At 35.2% G+C, this 19469-nt stretch overlaps 1 protein-coding gene across 1 annotated transcript in view; it reads left to right on the top strand.

The window, feature by feature from the left end:
• The window catches only part of PTPRN2 (protein tyrosine phosphatase receptor type N2), a 622484-nt gene that overhangs the window by 258353 nt on the left and 344662 nt on the right, over positions 1-19469 (top strand). Inside the window, exons 11-12 of the mRNA XM_030445109.1 lie at positions 582-668; positions 13854-13933. Of these exons, the coding sequence (XP_030300969.1) occupies positions 582-668; positions 13854-13933 (167 nt within the window). The remainder of the gene's footprint in view (positions 1-581; positions 669-13853; positions 13934-19469) is intronic.

Below are 19469 nucleotides of genomic sequence, written 5' to 3'. Positions count from 1 at the left end.
AGCAGGTTCTGTCAGCAGTGCATACAGGCACCAAGCTAAATCCTGTGTACGTAATCAGTATCCTCTGGACTGTGTGCCTTGCTCCATTGTTTACTCTCAAATCCATAATAATTTTGAATCCTTTCACATGGTGAAGATTCATTTTCAAAGCTAATGAATTTAAAAATATGCTTTTCCCTTGTCCATTTGCTACTGAGTCTGCAATTTGACTTTCATTGTTTGTTTTCCTCCCTTTCTCTTCAATCCCTTTCTCTCTTTCTGTCCTTTCACTTTATTACATTTTTTATTGAGGACTGAGATGAACTGGTTGCTGCATCATGGGCCCATTACACTTTCTAACAATTCCATTTACACCTTATTGTTTGTCTTATTGCTGGAAAATTCAGGTGATTCATCATGCCTGAAGAAGCACCTGATCCCAATTCCCTTGATATCACGATCACTGTGTGACAGGAATACAGTTAGTGGTGGCTTTCAGACTCTAAGAGGCCAAGGTGATAACTCTTTTGGGACTTTTAGCCTCTCAAGTATCGATGGGTTCCATTTTCGTAATGCTCTGCTTTCTTGCTTCCTTTCAACAGCCCCCTGAGTGTGGAAAAGGGCTTGGAGTTAATAAAGGAAGTGGCAGATCTCCTGAAACTGCAGATGGGTGCCTTCGATGATGTCAAGTACGTACATGGAATTAGACCCTTTTTATTTCATTGGGTGTCTCATTATTTTTCAATAGTTTGTCTTACAAGAAAATGTCTTTAATGCAAAAATTAATGAGAATGTGCATAAGAAAAAAAATACTGTGATCATCTTCATAACATCACTTACATAGAGGCACAAATTATTTGAAAAATTACGACTGACATTCTCCTGTGCTCCCATAGCAAAAAACAGTCTGTTCAAAGTGCTGTAAAAATATTATCAACCTCATTTAACATTTTCTAGATAAGGAAAGTCCTGTGAAGTATCATTATACCCAGCATTGCTAAGGGGGAAAATGACATCAGAAATAGATAAAAAATGGTGTCCCTTGCTTTGAGTCTGGCACATGGCACACTAGGTCGTGCCTCTTGGTCAGCTAATCACCTAAGTCACAGGGAGTTCAGCTATGTTGAGCTACTGTTTATCTTCATGTGATTCATACTGATGAATGTTCTGCATGTTAAACTCCTGAACTAGTAGGTTATGATTTGCTGTGTCCTGTAAAAACTTTTAGATTGGGGATTTTCTGAAATTGTTTTGATGGGAATATTTACTTTAAAAACCATAATTCTTCCTTTGTGAAACAGAAACCAAAAATAGGTTGATAGAAAAGTAAGGGAAAAGAAGGGCTACCTGTGGGAGGTTTTTGACAGCTTGCTTGAAAGAAGTCTCATCTTGACACACAGAAAATAACTGATGCCTGGGTAGGATCCAGTTCCTGTCGGAGGAACTGGATGTTTCAGAGGGTTTGGGCTGCTTGTTTTGGCCCATGAGCGAGGTTGCTGAAATGCAAACTTTCTCAGCCTTATGTGTGTTACCGTCAGCTTTTGTTTAACTTTCGGTTCCAGTGAATGTAATTCATCATTTAATATTGCATTTAAAGCCAGTCTGAAGTTGTTTCATCTTTAGTAGAAGTGTTCATTATTATTTGGAAAAAATTCTGCCCCCTCTATTAATGTATATGTACAGAGAAATAGACTACTGATGAGAAAATCTTTGTAGAAATCTGACAAAAAACCAGGCATATTGTTTAGAATTAAAATCTTCCCATATTTTATTTGCTAGAATAATTCTTTGTATTGCTGAAACAATTGTTTCACCACCTATTTGTTAGCATAAAACCTCTTGGTTATTTTTTAACACTGATAAATCACAACAGCATTGCAATTAGCAGGTTGTAGATTCCTTCTTTAATGAAAAATATCCCTCTAGTGAAACAACTAGCAATGAACAACCCCTTTTTTTTTTTTTTTTTTTTTTTTTTTTTTTTTTTTTTTTTCTCCTAGAGTGTGGCAGTAGGGAAATTGACTGTTTTGTTTCCATTAATATGCAGTTACATTACTGTACTGAAGTACTTGTATGGTCATTATTTTAAAAAACATGTTTTAAATGATAGTAACTCCAAATCTGATAGACAAGTATTCTGTCTATCAACAGAAACACAGTCTGCCCTTTTAAAAATCTATAAATCTGGGAAATATTATTTCAAAAATAAATTTCATTAAAAATCATCCACAATAAATTTTCTTTACTCAAGAAAATGAGATGCTTTGACTCATGTTAAACCCACAAAATGCTAAAAAAATGTGGAGCTGACCAGTAGATGTAGCCAGTAGTAGAGTCTTTAGAAAAAGGCCTCACTGAGCAAAGAATTAACGGTTTGGATTTGTTCTTTTCTCATCACTACACAGCTCTTGGAGAACTGTATGAATTCAAAGGCAATAGTTAGCTTCTGAGTGGCATCATGGGGAGAGGTTTCAGCAAAGACTTAATGTCATGGTTATTCCTAATCCACCTTTGATACATCAAAGTGTGAGAATGAGGCATCTCAGGAAATATGCTTTTTACTTGGCCTAAGGCATCATAGCTGATTTAAATTATTTTATTTTACTGGAAACTAAAAGTACTCTTATTCCTTAGGTATTCAGATTTTTTTAAAAACTTTTTTAAAGTCTACTTTGAACTCTGACCTAAGTATTAGTTTGTTGTAAATTTCTCTGTTTTCCCACCAAGTTTTCTGAATGTTAAGTAACAGTGTAAGACTTAATTACAAGATTTCAGGGTGAAGGGAGGTTAATGGGAATCATAGGGTTAATTTGAGAACATGGACAATGTATTTAATAAGGATAGTGTAAGGAGAACCAAGGATGGAGGGTGAGTGGTGAGTTCTGAAGTTCTTCAAATTTTCAATTCAGAGTTTCTTGTCTTTTTTCTGAAAAAAAAAAAAAAAAAAAAAAATTAATATTCAAAAGGACTGCTTCACAAATACATTACTACCCACAGTCAATTTTATCTGCAAATATTTTCCATGCTTCCCTATATTTTGAGTGCTTTGGAGTTTGGTAAGCAAGCAGTTGCTTTTGCCATGGATTTCTCCTGATTCCTGTGTTAGTTCTTGATTAGTGGATGCATGGTAGTAATCAGCTTGTCTTATCTTCTCTTCTTCACAATCCTGCCAACTTTAACTGATGGCCTGCAATTCACAGTATAGCCTCAGGCTTGGCTCCCACAGCACTCAGTCCACTTCTACAGTTGGTTTGCTGTCAAGTTTTCATTGACATAAACTTTGCTCACCCTGTGAAGCAGATGAGTGGGGAGAGATTTGGGGAATTCATAATTAGAAATATTCCTACATTGAAGAAAAGACCCAACATGTTAGCTGTCACTTTTGGATACAGCCTGAATCTTTATGGAAGTAATAGTTATGCTTAATATGTTTTGTTAATGGTTATGTAACTGTCAAATAAATTCCATTATTTCTTATTACATCATTAGAGACCATTAAAAGGATATTAGCATGCTGATGTAATTATGCAAGCAGACGTAAAATGACTACAGTTATGATTTTATAATCTAATTATGGGTGTCCAATGCCTCTGGTGATTGATTGTTGGAATGGTATCATGGATTGAAGTCAGATGGGCAGTAGTGTTAGAAGTGATTAAGTTTATTAAAATAAAAATAAAAAATTACCACTGCAACACTGACCTTCTTCATTACCATTACAGTTCTTTACACATTCTAGAGTAAACTTATGAAATGAGAAGTTATCAAGAAGCATCCAAATATAGTAAAACTACTAAAATCTGCAACATGTACTGTTAGGGTGGTGGAAAGGGCACTCAGAATCTATAGTTGAAGCCATCAAAGTAGAACATAAATGGCTATTTAATTTCTGATGAAAATTAGAATTATTTCTGACTTTTTATTTAATGTTCTCATACTTAGGATATTTGTTGAGAAAAGTGCTAAAGTGGGCTTTCAGCTCTAAGCTTAGGTTCATTTTTAGAATGAAAATAGGCTATGTTGAGTTCTTAGTGTTCAGACTGCATATCCTATCACTCTCAGTCTCCAGTTAAGAGTGAAATTTTCAGCTGAATATTACATTCTCTGATGGATGCTGCACTAGCACTGATTTTTCTTCTTTTCTTTCTTATTTCTCTCTTCAGCCTTATATGATTTTTGCTATTGCTGTTGAAGATCTCTCTCTCTAGGTGTCTCTTTTTTCCTCATTTTTTCTACTTCTTTGGCTTCCTCTGCCCATTTGTCTTTATAGAAATCTTTGTCATTTTTGCCTTCTAACATACCTAAATGCAGTAATCAAACTGTCCCTTTAAGAAACTTGATTACTTGACCAACAATCATGCCCATTTCCATATTTAATTTTTCAAAGGAAAACCTGTCGCAGAGCACTCTGTATGCATTCCAGAAAATGTTATTAATCTCTATCTGCTGCTTTTTGTTTTATAACCATAATCACATATAAAAATAGTATATGCGCATAGATATGTTTTTGGGAATGAGCAGGATATATATGCTAAATTTTAAATGCTGATACAAATTAATTTTTCAAGTTGAAAATTATGGAATATAATGTCATGGATTGCAAAGTTATAAAACTTAACCAGTATACCCTTAGCATGTAAAGTTGGTTGTATCTATATTGGACATCCAAAACTGGTTTAAATGTTCAAACCAGTGATCTTTCAGAGTCTATATCAGTATTTTGATAATGACTGTTTATGATATAGTCTTGAAATATTTGCTCATGTCTGTGTATTTTTCTACATCCCCATGTTTTATTCCATATGTGGGAAACAAAATTCTCAATTAATGGGCATGTCTTCAATTTTTCGTTTTAGTCTCCATGTTCAATGTGTGGCTTAAGGCTTTATTTATTGCACATTATTCAAATCCTGCTTTGAGGTCAGAAATCGGATTTCCTCTTGTTTTGGTGTTGTTTTTTGGTTTTTTTTTTGTGTGTGTGTGTTTTTGTTGTGTTTTTTTTTGTTTATTTTGCTTTGTTGTTTTTTTTCATTAGGTGTGCTGTTGATTTTTGTTTTTTTTTCCTACAGTGCTCTTCAGTACACTGTCAAAATGCTTGACAAACATGAGTTGATATACTTAACTCACATGAACTATGAGATAATACTAGGACCATACACACCTAGAGATCAACATCAAAGCATTTGCTAGTATGAGGTGTCTGGTTTGATATCTTAGTACAGCCTTTTCAACCTCTTCTGTAAAGAACAGCACATACCGAGACAGAGATCACATTAGCTTCAATTGCCATTCCAAATGTTTAGCAGTCCCAGAAATCAGCTCTCAGTTTAAACAAAGCTACCTGTTTCTGTAAAATAAAAATGCCTGAAATGATTTGGCTTCAAATCAATGGAGTCTGAATCTGAAGCAGAACCAATGGCATTAGCAAAATTTAAAGTAAAGGTTGGACATTACAATGGTTGGACACTACATCTTTCTAGTTCCATACCTTTTTTGCTTCCTGAAGTCTGATAAAATGAAGTTGAGACCCCTAAAAATGTTATTCTTCTTTAGTACTTGACCACCTTTCATCCTTGGATGCCAGGGATCCTGTTAAATAACACTTTGAAAAGAAAGACTGTGTATCTTTAATCTAGTGAGTAAGTCAAGATTGATTTTTCTATTACATTGTAGTATGTGCTCAGTGTCAACTATGGTTTTTTGCATGTTTTATGTAAACAGTGATCTAACAAAAGCTTGAATTAGGAAGGCTTGTTGTGAGAACAGCTGTGGGCACATTCTTGCCATACTTCAGATCTCAGTTTTCAAGTAGTGGGGTTCAAGATACTTGCCACCTCCTTCTCAATGGAAACTTCTCACACAACCAAATAATTGTTCTTAGGAAGGGCTGAAATGGTTGGGCTGGAGTAAATACAATTTGAAAAGCCAGCCAACCATCCCAGTGAAAAGAACTTGAACTGAGGAAAATATCTGAAGATCAAACCAAGTAGTGGTGGTTTAGAGAAGCTTTACATGCATTCAGATCAGAAGTGCTGGGCTGATAAGAGGAGCTCCCAGCCTCACCTATGAAGATGTGCATTGGCTATAGTGTCCTTATCGTGCTGTAGAGGCTTTGTTCACTGTTTGCCAGGTTATTTTTCTAACACCTGAAAAACTCAATCAGACGATTAATCACATTCAGTCATCCAGAACCTAAACACTGAACCTGTACTTGATACTTTCACTTCATCATGCTGATGGATTATGACATATGGTCTATGTATGCTCTAAATGTGAACATCTCAGAAAATTATTGGTACCTTGAGAGGCAGGATAGTGAGATGGAGTGATAGTGGGACAGGTAGCACATTGTCTTCTTAGGTTTGCATCTGCAAACTTTTCTCTACTGAATGAATTCTCCATGATGCTTTTCTCCTTGATTCAGTGTGATAAATCTTTTTCTGTGTTTTGTGTTGAACACCTGTGGATTAATATTCTTGCGAAGTTTTTTCTGAACTGGCAGATTCTGGAGTCTGACATTTATGCCATTTAGATTTACTGAGAGCAGTGATCTAATATCATGCTTATGCAAAAAGTCATATTTCATCCTTAAGATGCTCTAGTGTAGACCAGCAATAGATTGAACTCTTTTTCCCATTCTTTTTGCTATCCAGAAATTAAGCAACATTTTAATTTCAATTTGAACTGTGCTGTGCTTGGTCTCAATAAAAAGGTATATCTCAAAAAAAGTTGAGCAATATTTGTCATATGTTCTTTGGTTTTGAAGGCAAACCAACAGTCTAAGGCTATTTCTTTGCCATAACATATTATAAAAAGCATAACTCAGAAATGATGGAACCACTTTAATCAAACTTGAATTCTTCCACAGATTTAATGAGTCTGGAGAACAGATTATCTGAAAAATGTACTGCTGTAACTCATTTCATGCACGCTTTTATAAGAAATTACACTGTTTTCTAATACAATTTTTTTTTAATTTGACAACTAATTTATAATATAAAGATACATCATTTTTTAATGGAATGAGCATAAAGAAACAATAAGAAGGTGGAAATTTTAACAGTGCATTCCTTTACTTAAAAGATGAGTGATTTCTCAACCTTAGTATTACATTAGCCTTATGGCTTTATCCCTGGAGGTACAGTGTATTTTGTGTACTTTTCTTTAATAAATGTGCATCTAACCAAGATAATTTTATCCTATTTACTGTAACTTGCCTGCTAGAAAAATATAAAAATATACTAAAATAACAAAGAGGATTTTGGCCTACAGCATTTTCTGAGTTCTAGGTGACAAAACAGATCATAAAAATCTAGGGATACTAAGTAAAAAGGTATGAACTTTGGCTCTCTATTACATGTAATCTCATTAAATCAGAGGATTTACACCTTTATTATCAAAAGCAGAATGAAATATAGTGCTACATTTCCATGTACTCACAGGTCTCTACTCAAGAGGTTTTAATAGATAAGGAAGATTACGAAGTTTACCTGTCTATTTTTAACTTCATATTTCCCTACTATTTATCTCTCTGTGTGACAAAGAATGCCCTCATATTCCTTCTTTAATAAAATTAAAGTTCATAACATTAAAGGGTAGGCAAGATATACTCCTATGTTTCAAGCAATTACCTGAATATGTGCCATGACATTTAGTTAATACAGCTTTCACATAATAACAGGTAATCATTTCCATTCTGCAGCTGGGTAGATTGAAGCTCAAGACAGTTTGCTTGATTTTTCCCTAAGCTGGTGCAGAACTCAGTGACAGACTGAAAGTCAGAATACTCCAGGAATAACACAGGTATAGAGAGGGAAGGAGACCTGAAGTCAGGAAACTGCTTACTGGCCAAACATTGAGATTGTCTGCTGGTTTTCTAGCAGGCAGACTACTAAAAGATATTAATATATATATACATATATACATAGATATATATAAATAGGATACAATTATACTTTTTTTTTTTATAATGACATAACTTTTTTATCCCTTAAGCTTAATCTTTGGGGAGTGAAAAAAAAAAATCACTGTATATTTAAGCAGCGTTTGGAAACCATTTTCCCACACTCAGAGTTCAATCACTCTTTTGCTGTAAAAAATTATAGCACTTATATGGTTTGTTCTTTTAAATACTGTAATTAAGAACCTTATTTGCATGGTAGGCAAAGCTGGCAACTTTCATGTACTCAGCATGGTGAAAATGTCAAGTTTCATGGCTTGTGACAGATTAATAGAAAAATTATTTTAAAGATCTACAAATTATTCATAGACATTGGGTAATCATCAGAAGTTGCATTTTGTAAAAAATAAAAATAGGATAAACTGAGTGTAGCATCAATCTCTAAATTGAGTGTTGCCCATTTTAAAAATCATTTAAATTGCAGTCTTAGCAAAATAATCTTCACCTGTGATGAAGTGAGTTGTAAAATCCTTAAAATACTCTTTCGTCTTTTGCACTGTAAGTTAGTTTCAGTGTGCTTAGTACAATTTGATGCATATAGATTAAATTATTAGTAGAAAATTAATTATTGTCAAAGAAAAGAATTAGAAGTGCATCATTTCATATTGGTTGGTATCAGTGACCCTCCAAACAGGGACTGCTGCTGTTAGAAAACACCTTTCTGGACCAGTCATCCCTTTTCTGTGACTACTCTCAAAATTATTCTAATGACAGTAGTGTCTGTCAGGATACCTCTCATTACTTGGATGGCCCTCTTCTGTCCCCCTGAAATGGTGCTCCATGAAGTCCTGCCACAGCACTGATCAGTTGAAAAGGACAGTGCAAGGTGTCCAAATTATTACCTGGTTTATGAAGGCTGTAGATACAAGTTGCAGAGGTAAATCTGATCTGCAGCCATCACATCCTGACTCAATTTCCATGTAGTTACATTTGCAAGATGTGACTGCTCTGAAACTGCCCCAGTCTTATCTGGTCTTTGTAGTCTATCTGCTACACCTCACCCAGCTGCACAGTGGGTGCTACATGCCCTTACCTATCTGTATGCACCTCAGCATGCTAATGAAATGCAATTGATGATAAAAAAATAACCCTAAGCAGTGAGCACTGCAATTAATGTCTTTCCTTTAGTAGGGTTGTCACTTTTTCACCTTTAGTACTTGGTCACTGTTAGATGTAAGTGTGATGTTAGTACAACAAATCTTTCTCTCTCCCTATTGGCTCTATTTTTAGTACAGGAGCATTTTTCTGTAGGCAACGTTGCAAACAAGCAGTTAATGTGTAGTCTATATGGTTATAAATAGGAAAATATATATATATATATATATATATATATATATTTAGTGGTACTGCAGCATGTTGTGGAACACTGTGTCATTCTGCAGGTTAAGGAGCGTGTTAAGAGTTCCCAGAGAATGGCTCAAGAAGCTCTGCTTGCCAAAACAGAAAACATTTTTTTAATTGATCACTTTCTTTAAGTACATAAACGTCAATAGAAAAGTGAGAATGCATCCAGCAGTACATTGACATTTTTTCCATTCAGGCATAAAATGAAGCAAATCTTTGAAGAGTAAAGATATTAAAGAGTGAAAGATGTGTTCCATTTTAGAATTAAGTCTGGTGATGATCAATATTCTTTGCTCAGCTGTTCATAGATCCTGTTTTGTGGCAGGTCAGCACAATACATCCTTCACAAATTTCCAGAATCTTTGAAGTTTAGCCAGGTAGCTGCTTATGTAATATAAATATATTATGACCCAGTGCTTATTAAGACCACTTTTTTTCTGGTAAAAAAAAAGGTGGTGAAGCCTGAATCAAGTTGTCAATGTATTTACAGCTCGTCTTATTAACAGAAGGAGAAAAAAGTGGACACAAGAGACATGGACAAGACATGAAAAACATTGATGTGCTGTAGCATGTCCAGAGACAGGGCACGAGGATGATCGTGGAGTACATCTCCTGTGAAGACAGACTGAGAGAGTTGGGGTTCTTCAGTCTGGAGAGGAGAAAGCTCAGAGGAGAGGGGGAATGGATACAAACTAGAGGAGGATAGATATAGATTGGAAGTTAGGAAGAAGTTCTTCACCATGAGGGTGGTGAAATACTGGAACAGGTTGCCTAGAGAGGTGGTGAAAGCCCCATCCCTGGAAGTTTGTAAGGCCAGGCTGAACAGGGCTCTGAGCAACCTGATCTGGTGGGAGATGTCCCTGCCCATGGCAGGGGAGTTGGAACCAGATGATCTTAAAGGTCCCTTCCAACCCTGAAAATTCTATGATTCTATGAAAATAGTTGGTGTAAGCTTCTTAATCCAATTATATGACACTGACCAGATGCAATTTTCTGCCTTTGCTTTGTAAATTGTTGTATAAACTGACTCTATTACAAAAATGCCTCCATTAATCATGTGCTTTTTTCTCATTAATTTGATTTGACATAAATATATTTTATATATAACACAGTAGTGTAGGCATTAATTTTTAAAAAAATAGTTAAGGTGAAAAGAAGGTTTCAGTGCAATATAAACAATGGACCTAAGCTTCAAATTCCTAAACACAGTAGACACAGAAATGTGTACACATTGCGAGTCATTAGTTCAAGCCCACCAAACATTTCCTGAGACAATTACCTTCACTGCTGTAAAATTTACTTTGTGCAATCCTCTGGAGCATTACTAATTGCTTTTCTTAACCTCCAGAGATTAAAGGATTTTGAAATGAACATATAGACAAGCAGTGACTCTAATTTCAAATCTAAGCTTTATTAAGGCAAGCTCTGTTTTACAAAAAAGGGTCATTAATAGAATGTTTAATGTTGGAAATATCCAATCCTAATCTCCTCATCTTCCTCCAGTCTGGAGAAATTGCACTCTGCCTGTATTTTTTTAAAAATGCAGTGCAGCCTCAACTCAGTTCCATCTGGCATCAGCTCTATGTCTCATCTCCAAGAATACACATAACCATGTTGGCACTTGTTTCTCAAATCCTTTTCCACTAGGGGGTATGATAGACTGTGACTGTATTTCACAGTAAACCTTCTGAGTGATGCTGTAATACTGAAATACACACACATGAGGGAAAAGAACAGGCATGCAAAGCATGGTAATTTATGGAGATTTAAATCCTGTCATTCATAAAGATAATTATGACCTACGGCTTGAAAGTGATATGGACCTTACCATATTGATCATGCTCCAGCTCTGTTTATTCAGATCATTCTTTTGTTGTCAGGCAAAATACAATAAGAATGTTGTTAGTCAGTAAAACAATTAATGAAAGGAAATATTCTATTTTACACAAATAATATTGGATGGTTCTGTGCATGTTGCACACCCTCCCACCTTCAGATGGGAAATATAAACCCAAGGGGAGGGGATATTATTAAATCAGCAATCAACCTTCAAGTCATTTTTGTATAAACACTGTAATTATTTCATCTCTAGTAAACAGAATATAAGACAACAGCACATAAGGCTGACAATTTGCAATATGCTTTGAATGTCTTTGTTAAAAAAAAACAAAACAAAACTATTATGGCTGAAGGCAAAATTATTGAAATTAAAAAAAAAATTGTGACAGCCAACAGGGGGTAATTAGTAAATTTCAAGTAATAAATTTAGCAGGTCATTGCAACAGACACTGCATTTTGCGTGGAGAGAAGTCCCTGTTTGTTAGCCTTGAAGCCAGACCTGCTTACCTTTATTCAAAAATACATCAGAAAAAAATAATGTGATCATAATGCTGCAGTCCAGGCATCCTCTAAAACTCACAATCTTCTCTTATTTAGATGGGTGTAAATTCATTTATGTCAGAAGAAGCAACTGCAAATTTGCATAGGTGTAATAGTAGAGCATACAGCTGGGGGGGACACAACATGGACAAAAGATCTGAAGCACAATATTATCTTTCCAGATTAGAAGTGCTGCAACCTAAAACTTTTAATCTCTGTTGCAGCAGATGTGTGTCTTAGGTGTAGGTTGTGTTTCAGGCTGGGCATTGTGCTTTGCATTGCTTATGGTTTTCTCCTCCCCAGAAGGCTGGGTGCTGGTTGGGGGAGCTGCTAGGCAGGAGGGATGCCTCTGCTCATGGCCAGCACCCTCCCCAGCTGTGGGAATGGATTGTTTGCAATTCATCAGGTCATAAACAATTGTGTGCACTTCAGTGAGCCTCCGTATTTAGAGTGATGTAAAGACAATTGCCATTAATATTACCCAGACTTCAGGGGGCCTGACAGCTGCCTGGAAAAGCAGTCTCATCTATCTAATTTAAAGTTTCTGGTTAGAAGTATCAGGGGTGCATTTTATACATCTTAAAACCTTTTCTCAGGCTGGTTGCCCTCTTGTTAAAAAGTCTTTTAAAAGATATTTTGCAGTCAAATAATTACTGGCTTTGTTTAAATGTTCTGGTCCAACACATAATGAACAGCGAGGAATTCCCCAAAGGGCATCTATTGTTATTGAAATGTTTATTTATTGAGTGCTTTTGCCAGAAGCCCCCCATGAGAAAAATCTCATTTTATGGGCTCCTGAAGCAGTCAGTTCCCAAAACATTGAGCAGAAATACAATTTTGACCAAGTAATCTCAAGGTCTTTTGTTTAATTTTAAATAAGCAGAAGAACACCAGTGTGCAATAATTTATGACAAGAGCTGCTTTCTTTTCTGTATTTTGTAAATATTCTTAGGGAAGCTGATTTTTTGTGGTGCTCAGGTGATTCCTTACATTCAAGCATTCAATTGCTACAGTAGAGAAAAACAAAATCCCACATAGCAATATGAGTAGGTAGTTTAAATGATTCTGAATGCTTTTAACCCACCATCATCCCACTTGCACAATGATTTTTTTTCCCCACCCTGTTTTTTCCTCTTTATTTCCCTACATTTTCTCACCTGCAGCAAAGAGAAATGACAGCTCTTATGGCAATGAGTTCACAGGCATGACTAGGGTCCTCTCATGTTCCTGGATTATCCAGATGGAGTCACTGGACTGGAAATTTTCTTAAAAATTACATTCACTATATTTGTGTTTGTATTTTACTTAGGTTTGTCAAATATATCTATTTTAGTGTAGTTATGAGGTTATCAGAACTGAGATGTCTTGATTCCTTTCATCCAAAGTGCAAGTTGGATATTATTGGAATGGGTGGAAAATGAATGCAACATTACATATATTGCTTTATTTTTCTTTAAATATGCACTAGGATGAATTTTTGTGAAGCCCTGAATAGTTTACTCTGCTGAGCTTCATCTGGCTAATCAGTACTTTCCGCTGTAAATGCCTCATTGATTTTAATGCCACGAAGGACCATCAGGCTACACCCAAAAGGTCATCACAGAGTCATTAATTTTCCTTCATAAGTTATTTGAAGAGGGGATTACCTTTATTGTTAAAAGTTAAATACTTTCTGGTCAAAACCAGCCTCTGGCTCAGATATGCTCAAAATCTTCTTCCCTTCCATCCCATGTTGTTGCAGAATATGATCAAGATAAATATACTGAGTTTCTATATGGTCCTTCTGATTTACAGTCATGACCACAGGACTAAGCTTGTATTAATATTAGGCATATAAAATTTGGAACTATCTGTAATTTTCTTTGGATGCTGATTTCCAGTGATGGTTTATGCTGCACTTGGGAAAAAAACAATATTGTTGCCTCTGTTTTGCCATTTTTGTAATAGGAATAGTGTTTACAGGAGTGTTCTGAAGTTTAGTTAATGTCATCGACATTCTTTCAGATGGGCATAAGATACACCCAAGAAACCACAAGAGATATAAAAATGTACGCAAACCTAGCTAATGGAGCAAAAGGAAGAGGGCTTAATGGTGTCTTAATAGTTTTCTCCTTAAAAACCTCTTTTGATAAGCAATATTATGCTGTGTCTCTTGGTTCTGAATCTTACAATTTTTAATAATCTCTTCCAGCGTGCTAGGACCATCTGTGACCTTTAGAGTGCACTCAAACCTCCAAAACATTTCAACTGCAGATGTTGCCAAAGCAGCAGGTAAGAGTCCTTGTCCTCTATTCACAAATTGTGACCTCACAAGTGCCCATTTAGCGGGCAGTTGCACTACAGATAGCACAGAGAGATCCCATTCCCCTTGGAAGATTGACATTTGAAGAGGGACACAGTCAAGAGGTGAGTGGCACACATAGGAAACTAAAGTGTAACATTTTAGAATCAATTAAAAATGCCTCAGTCTTCCTTGTTTGTCAAGGAAATGGGTTAAACAGAGACTTGCAGTCAAGGCCTAGAATAAAGAAAAGCTTTTCAGTGTTGTCATGAACTCCTAAAATCATGTTGATCTATTGGTAAATGAGGATGCAATGCCTTCACTTTTCCAACACCTTTTTTCAGGAGAAAAAAATGTTATTACATGTTAGCCTTACTTTCTGGATCAAAAGATGATAGAAATATATCTTTGTTGGTGTGCCATTTAGAGAGTTTAAATGGCAAGTTAATCTTGGGAATCAACATTTCATTTCTGGTGCTAAGCTGCCTCTGAATAAGTAGCAATGTTCCAAGGACTCTTGTCTTGTCAACTTGGCTACTAACTGTAGGACTGGGTTTTTGACTTCAAGAAGTAATTTCTGTATAGTAACTGAGTTGGCAACTGATTTACTTCCAAACTTCCCGGTTGGTATGTTTTAAAAATTATGAATGAACAAGTTACAATTTGGCTTGAAAGTTCATTTAGGTAAACACTGAGAGCCCAAACCTGTCCTTTAACAACTTCTTCTGCTTCACCATGTATGAATTTAGCTACAGGTGGAACTGGAATAATTTTCACACCAGAACTCTCTTTGCTGGACTCATTGGATGATTGATTTCAAAGTGCCTGTAAAAGATTACAATAAGCAGTCCTTGCCTTGTAAACCTGTTAAATCTCTCTGGGGGGATCAACAAACATGGTGCAGCTGGTAGAGACTGCCTGTGTAGCCAAAGACTTTCTTTAAGCAAGGTCTTTCACTAGAAGTTTCTAAGGAATCTGTTTCTTAGAGTGTGGATATCAAACATGAAAGTAGTGGATCAGTAATTGGTTTAAAGGCAAGAAAAAGAGATTAGGAATAAATTATTAGTTTTTCTAAGGCTAAAGATAGCAGAAAAGTGCAAGGACCTCTGCTGGGACAGTGGCATTCAATGTACTTATGGATGAATGGGAAAAGAGAGTGAGCAGTGTGATGAGAAAACCTGTTAATAGCACTAAATTACTGAAAATACTAGGTGAAAGCTGGTCTTAGAAATTTATAAAAATCTTGTCAGACTGAGTGACTGGACCCAACATGGCAGATGAAATTAATTGTAAAATAGTGAAAAAAATGCATATATATAAAAACACCTTTACATATGAAGCTGTAGATCTAAGTAGACCATTACTGTTTGTGTAAGTTCATGTAGTTAGTATGTTACATAATTATATATGGTCTATGTAAGTACACACAGTTGTGTACTTTTAGGTAATTTAATGAAAATAAAATTTCAGTTATTCACTGTTTTGGAGAATTATTGGGATAGGAATAGAAAACAGAACATTTTTTGTTCTTACATGAATCTGTCCTGTGGATGTATTTAAATATGACATACAATTCTGCTTTTCATACCTCAGAGGAGCTGGAGAGATTGGAAGATTGGTTGAAATGGAAAGATTCAGAGAAAGGCAGAAGTTAAGTGAAATAAGGCAGGAATCTTTATTTTGGAAAAAAAACAAAGAGTATTGTATGAGAACGGTCTGTCAAGTCCAACATGGCACAGAAAATGTGTATGGGTTTCTGCAGTGGCTCTAACAATGCAAAAACAGATGAAAGAACTGGCAGAAGGCAGGTTCAAAATAAATCAGAATGCAGTTTGTATCTGTGCCTATTATGGATAGTGAAGCTTACATGTGTTCAAAAATTTAGAAGTTCATGGAACAGACATCGTCTGTCTGTTAGCAAGTCCATTGAAACCTTATCTAATTCACGTACTTCCCAATGTGTCCTAGCATGTAACTCTTCAACGTATAAATGCTGTGACCAGTTTATTTTTATTTCAGCAAAACTAAGCAACACTAATATTTTGTCTTACCACTGGGATCAAAGTCATAATTTACAACTTAAATATGACATATCAGGGACACTTTGGGTACAAGCAAATGTCACTTACACCTATGAAGTCCTACGGATTCACCAGTTTAAATTAATTAATCTTTTATATCATATTTTTATCTACTCAAATCTATTTTGAGTAGATTTTTGAATCTATTTGAACCTAATATTAAAATCTCAGTCATTTCATTCCTAACTTCTGTTTGTCTAGTACATTAAATCTCCCACATGTTGATAACTGCAGAAAGAAGTTTTTATGAGTCTTACATCAGCTCCTCTTCCTATGTCAACTTGGTCTAAGTACTGTTGTAAGTAAGCCTTGTGTTTTCCTTTGACAGAGAACCTGCCCATGGTTCATCCATCAAACATTTTAAATTTTGAAAGCATCACATTTTTCTTTTCTAATCAATAAATAAGGTTGCAGTAGCTTGTCAATGTAATGGCTTATCGGTTCATTTATTTTAAGCAAAATTCTTACTTGCAGATCTCAAAACCACAAATAAAGTTCAAAGTTCAACAGCAATATATACTTAAAGTAGTTTTTTCTGGCTATAGTTGTAATTAAAAATACTTGCACAGGTATGTTGGTTACTCCGTGGTGTACTGCTGTTAGGTAACTTCACATACATCCAACTCTGAAAGTAGGTCTTGTTTACAGAAAATGAGTAGAGCAAACTGACAGATGAATTTCACTGTCCATCACATCCTTAGAAATGAATCTAGCAACTGAGGTAATCAAATGCCAGAGTAATTATGGGAATGTAAATTAACGAGATTTGCAAAAGGAATCTATTTCTGCAGCTGTTATGTACATACTCGTCTCACTGGTATCCACAGGAACAACTTTTGTGCAGCTTTGTCTAATTTTTCATGTTGTATATACTTTTCTTAAAAAAAAAAAAAAGGATAAACTTTCCTTGCATTCTTCAGGTTTAAATATAGGGAACTATATTTGAAGTTTTCCACCCTTGCCTGTGGAGTTTGACAAATGTGTAGGTTGGAGAAGGCATGGGACTCTTTAGCAACCTTGCAAACAGATGAATGACTTAGAATATCTACTTGAAAACTTAGGTATGGAAGTATGATAATAAAAATTGTTTTCTGGGTTTTCTTGAAGCTTGAGATCCATTCTTACTCATGTGTGTAAAGCCCAGCTTGAGGAGAGATAAAGCTCTCTAAAATCCTTCAGCCATCTTCTTGCTGATAAAACTTGTTTTCTAGTAATCCACAGTTCCAATTCCATGTAAATATTTTGATTAATTTTTTTTCCAGTTTCATACATAATTATATGGGAAGGCTGACAACACAGTAATTTAGAATAGTGCCTAGCTTGCTTTCTCACATTAACAGTACCTTTATTTGCTCTTTGACTACAGAGCAGAACGACAGCCGATGTTTTCCCAGCGTTGCGAACTTCGACATTTATAATATAGAATGCATCTTGTATCAAGTAGCTGTCCTCTGGCCTATTTCTGTTTAATAAGTCAGGCTCAATGGTGCAGTGTAATTTCATCTCAATATTTTGAAGAAATAAACTTTCTCTAGACATAAGTGACCTGCTACAGAAGTAATTACACTTGGCACATGACATCATTTAGACAAATGAATGTGGATTTCGTTTCTCTTCAGTTTAAAGGTTAGGAGAAATCTAGCAGAGAACAATTATCAGTGCAATAACTCCATTTGTATAAAACCACAATTTAGTCAGTATAGTAGTAAACAATGGGTATTATTTCATAAGTCTTTATAGGTATTCCAGAATACCACCATTTATACAAAAACATGATAAGTAATAGTGATAATTAGAAATGAGGAATCCTATGAAGTTCCCAAGCACAGAATTTTAGCATCAAGTGACTCTAATGATCACATATACACTGTGCACATGAAAAAGATGTGGAACAATCTGTGAATAGATAGCATTCCTGGAGTGAAATAAGAGTATTTGCTTATGTGTAGCAGCAGCAATTCACTAGTTAGAATCATCGGGGTTTTTTTGGTTTTTGTTGTTGTTGTTGTTTTTGTTTTTGTTTTTTTGCTATTGTATTAAAATGCAGCTGTTTATGTGTTGCAAAAAAGAGCAGAGAGAGGTATATGTGATCTCAGCATGTCAGTGATATGGGACAGGTAGCACAGCAAAAAGCAATGAATGATCAAATATAAGCATTAATGGGTCCTGCATGCAGGTTCTTTTGTTTAAGATATATTGTGATATATACCATTATGGCAAGTCAGAAATCTTTATTTCATTTTTCAAAATATTAATTTTGAAGATATGTTGGAATATAAGGAAAATGCTTTGGTTTTGTTTTTTTTAATTCTCCTTTTAACTATGCATTGGTTTGGTTTTGATTTGTTTTTTGGTTTTTTCTGTTGCCCTGCCAGTGAGATGTACATTTTCAGAATATGTGTAGTTAGATAAGGGCCATTAACTGTGACTTTGAGAGTTAGGTGTTGAATCCTATAACCTACCTGTCTAAAAACTGTTTCTCTCTCAGCTTTCTAATTCTTATAAAAAGACATTGCAAAATTAATTCTGCTGAAAAGAAAATTTACAAATGCATGAATATTATATTTAAAATGTACCTGTAGGACAAGCTAGGCAAGATACTGCCACAAAAGTATCTGAATAATTATAAAAAAATAGTATAGAATTTCTCTAGAAACAACAGCAAATGATTAGTTTTGAAAACTCACACATTATGAGCTTTTGAGATACGCAAGAATTTAGATCATGTCCCAGCTGTGATGAAATAGCTATGGCAACAAACAGTGCAATGGAACATTTTGACATTGAAACCGAATACTTTTGCAAAAAATTGTCAACTCTGAGAAGAAAAAACCATGATCCTTAGCTTGAAGAATTAAACAGTTCTTTTGAGATGAAGAGGGTACTTCAAAACCTATAGATTTAACTTAACTCTTTCTAGTGATTTAAGCTGATAGTGTCTTATTGGTTTGGAATGGTCCAAGATGTCATATTTTTAATCTTAATTAGGATGAATGAATGGGTGGTCATATCAGGGATCTTTCATTCAACTGGGGAAGAAGGTCTTTATGGTCTTGCTTTCCATCACATCTTACAAATTACCTTGAATAGTTAGCAGGCTTGAAATATACAATTTTCAGAAGAATGACCAAGAAATTTAAATTTGAAAGCCAGAAAGTCAAGCATCCTAGCTGCATTAGAAAAATTATTCCAGGTTCTTCAACTTTGGAAGTACTAGTGAGGAACCTGCTTACAGAGTCACTGCAGTAATCTGTTTATTTCTCCTATTTCTTAAGCACATTTGTCACAATCACAGTTTTGTTAGATATCCAATATTAGCCCTGGAGGAAAGGGCTGAGACATGAATATACTTTGATTTCCGTATTAATTCAGTGCAACAAATACTCCTTATAAGTATAATTTAAAAGGCTTAAATATGAAAGTGTGATTGGTTAATGCTTTAACA

The sequence above is a fragment of the Calypte anna genome, chromosome 2 (genome assembly GCF_003957555.1).
Source record: "Calypte anna isolate BGI_N300 chromosome 2, bCalAnn1_v1.p, whole genome shotgun sequence".
NCBI lineage: Eukaryota > Metazoa > Chordata > Aves > Apodiformes > Trochilidae > Calypte > Calypte anna.
This window is presented reverse-complemented; position numbering and strand designations above follow the sequence as displayed.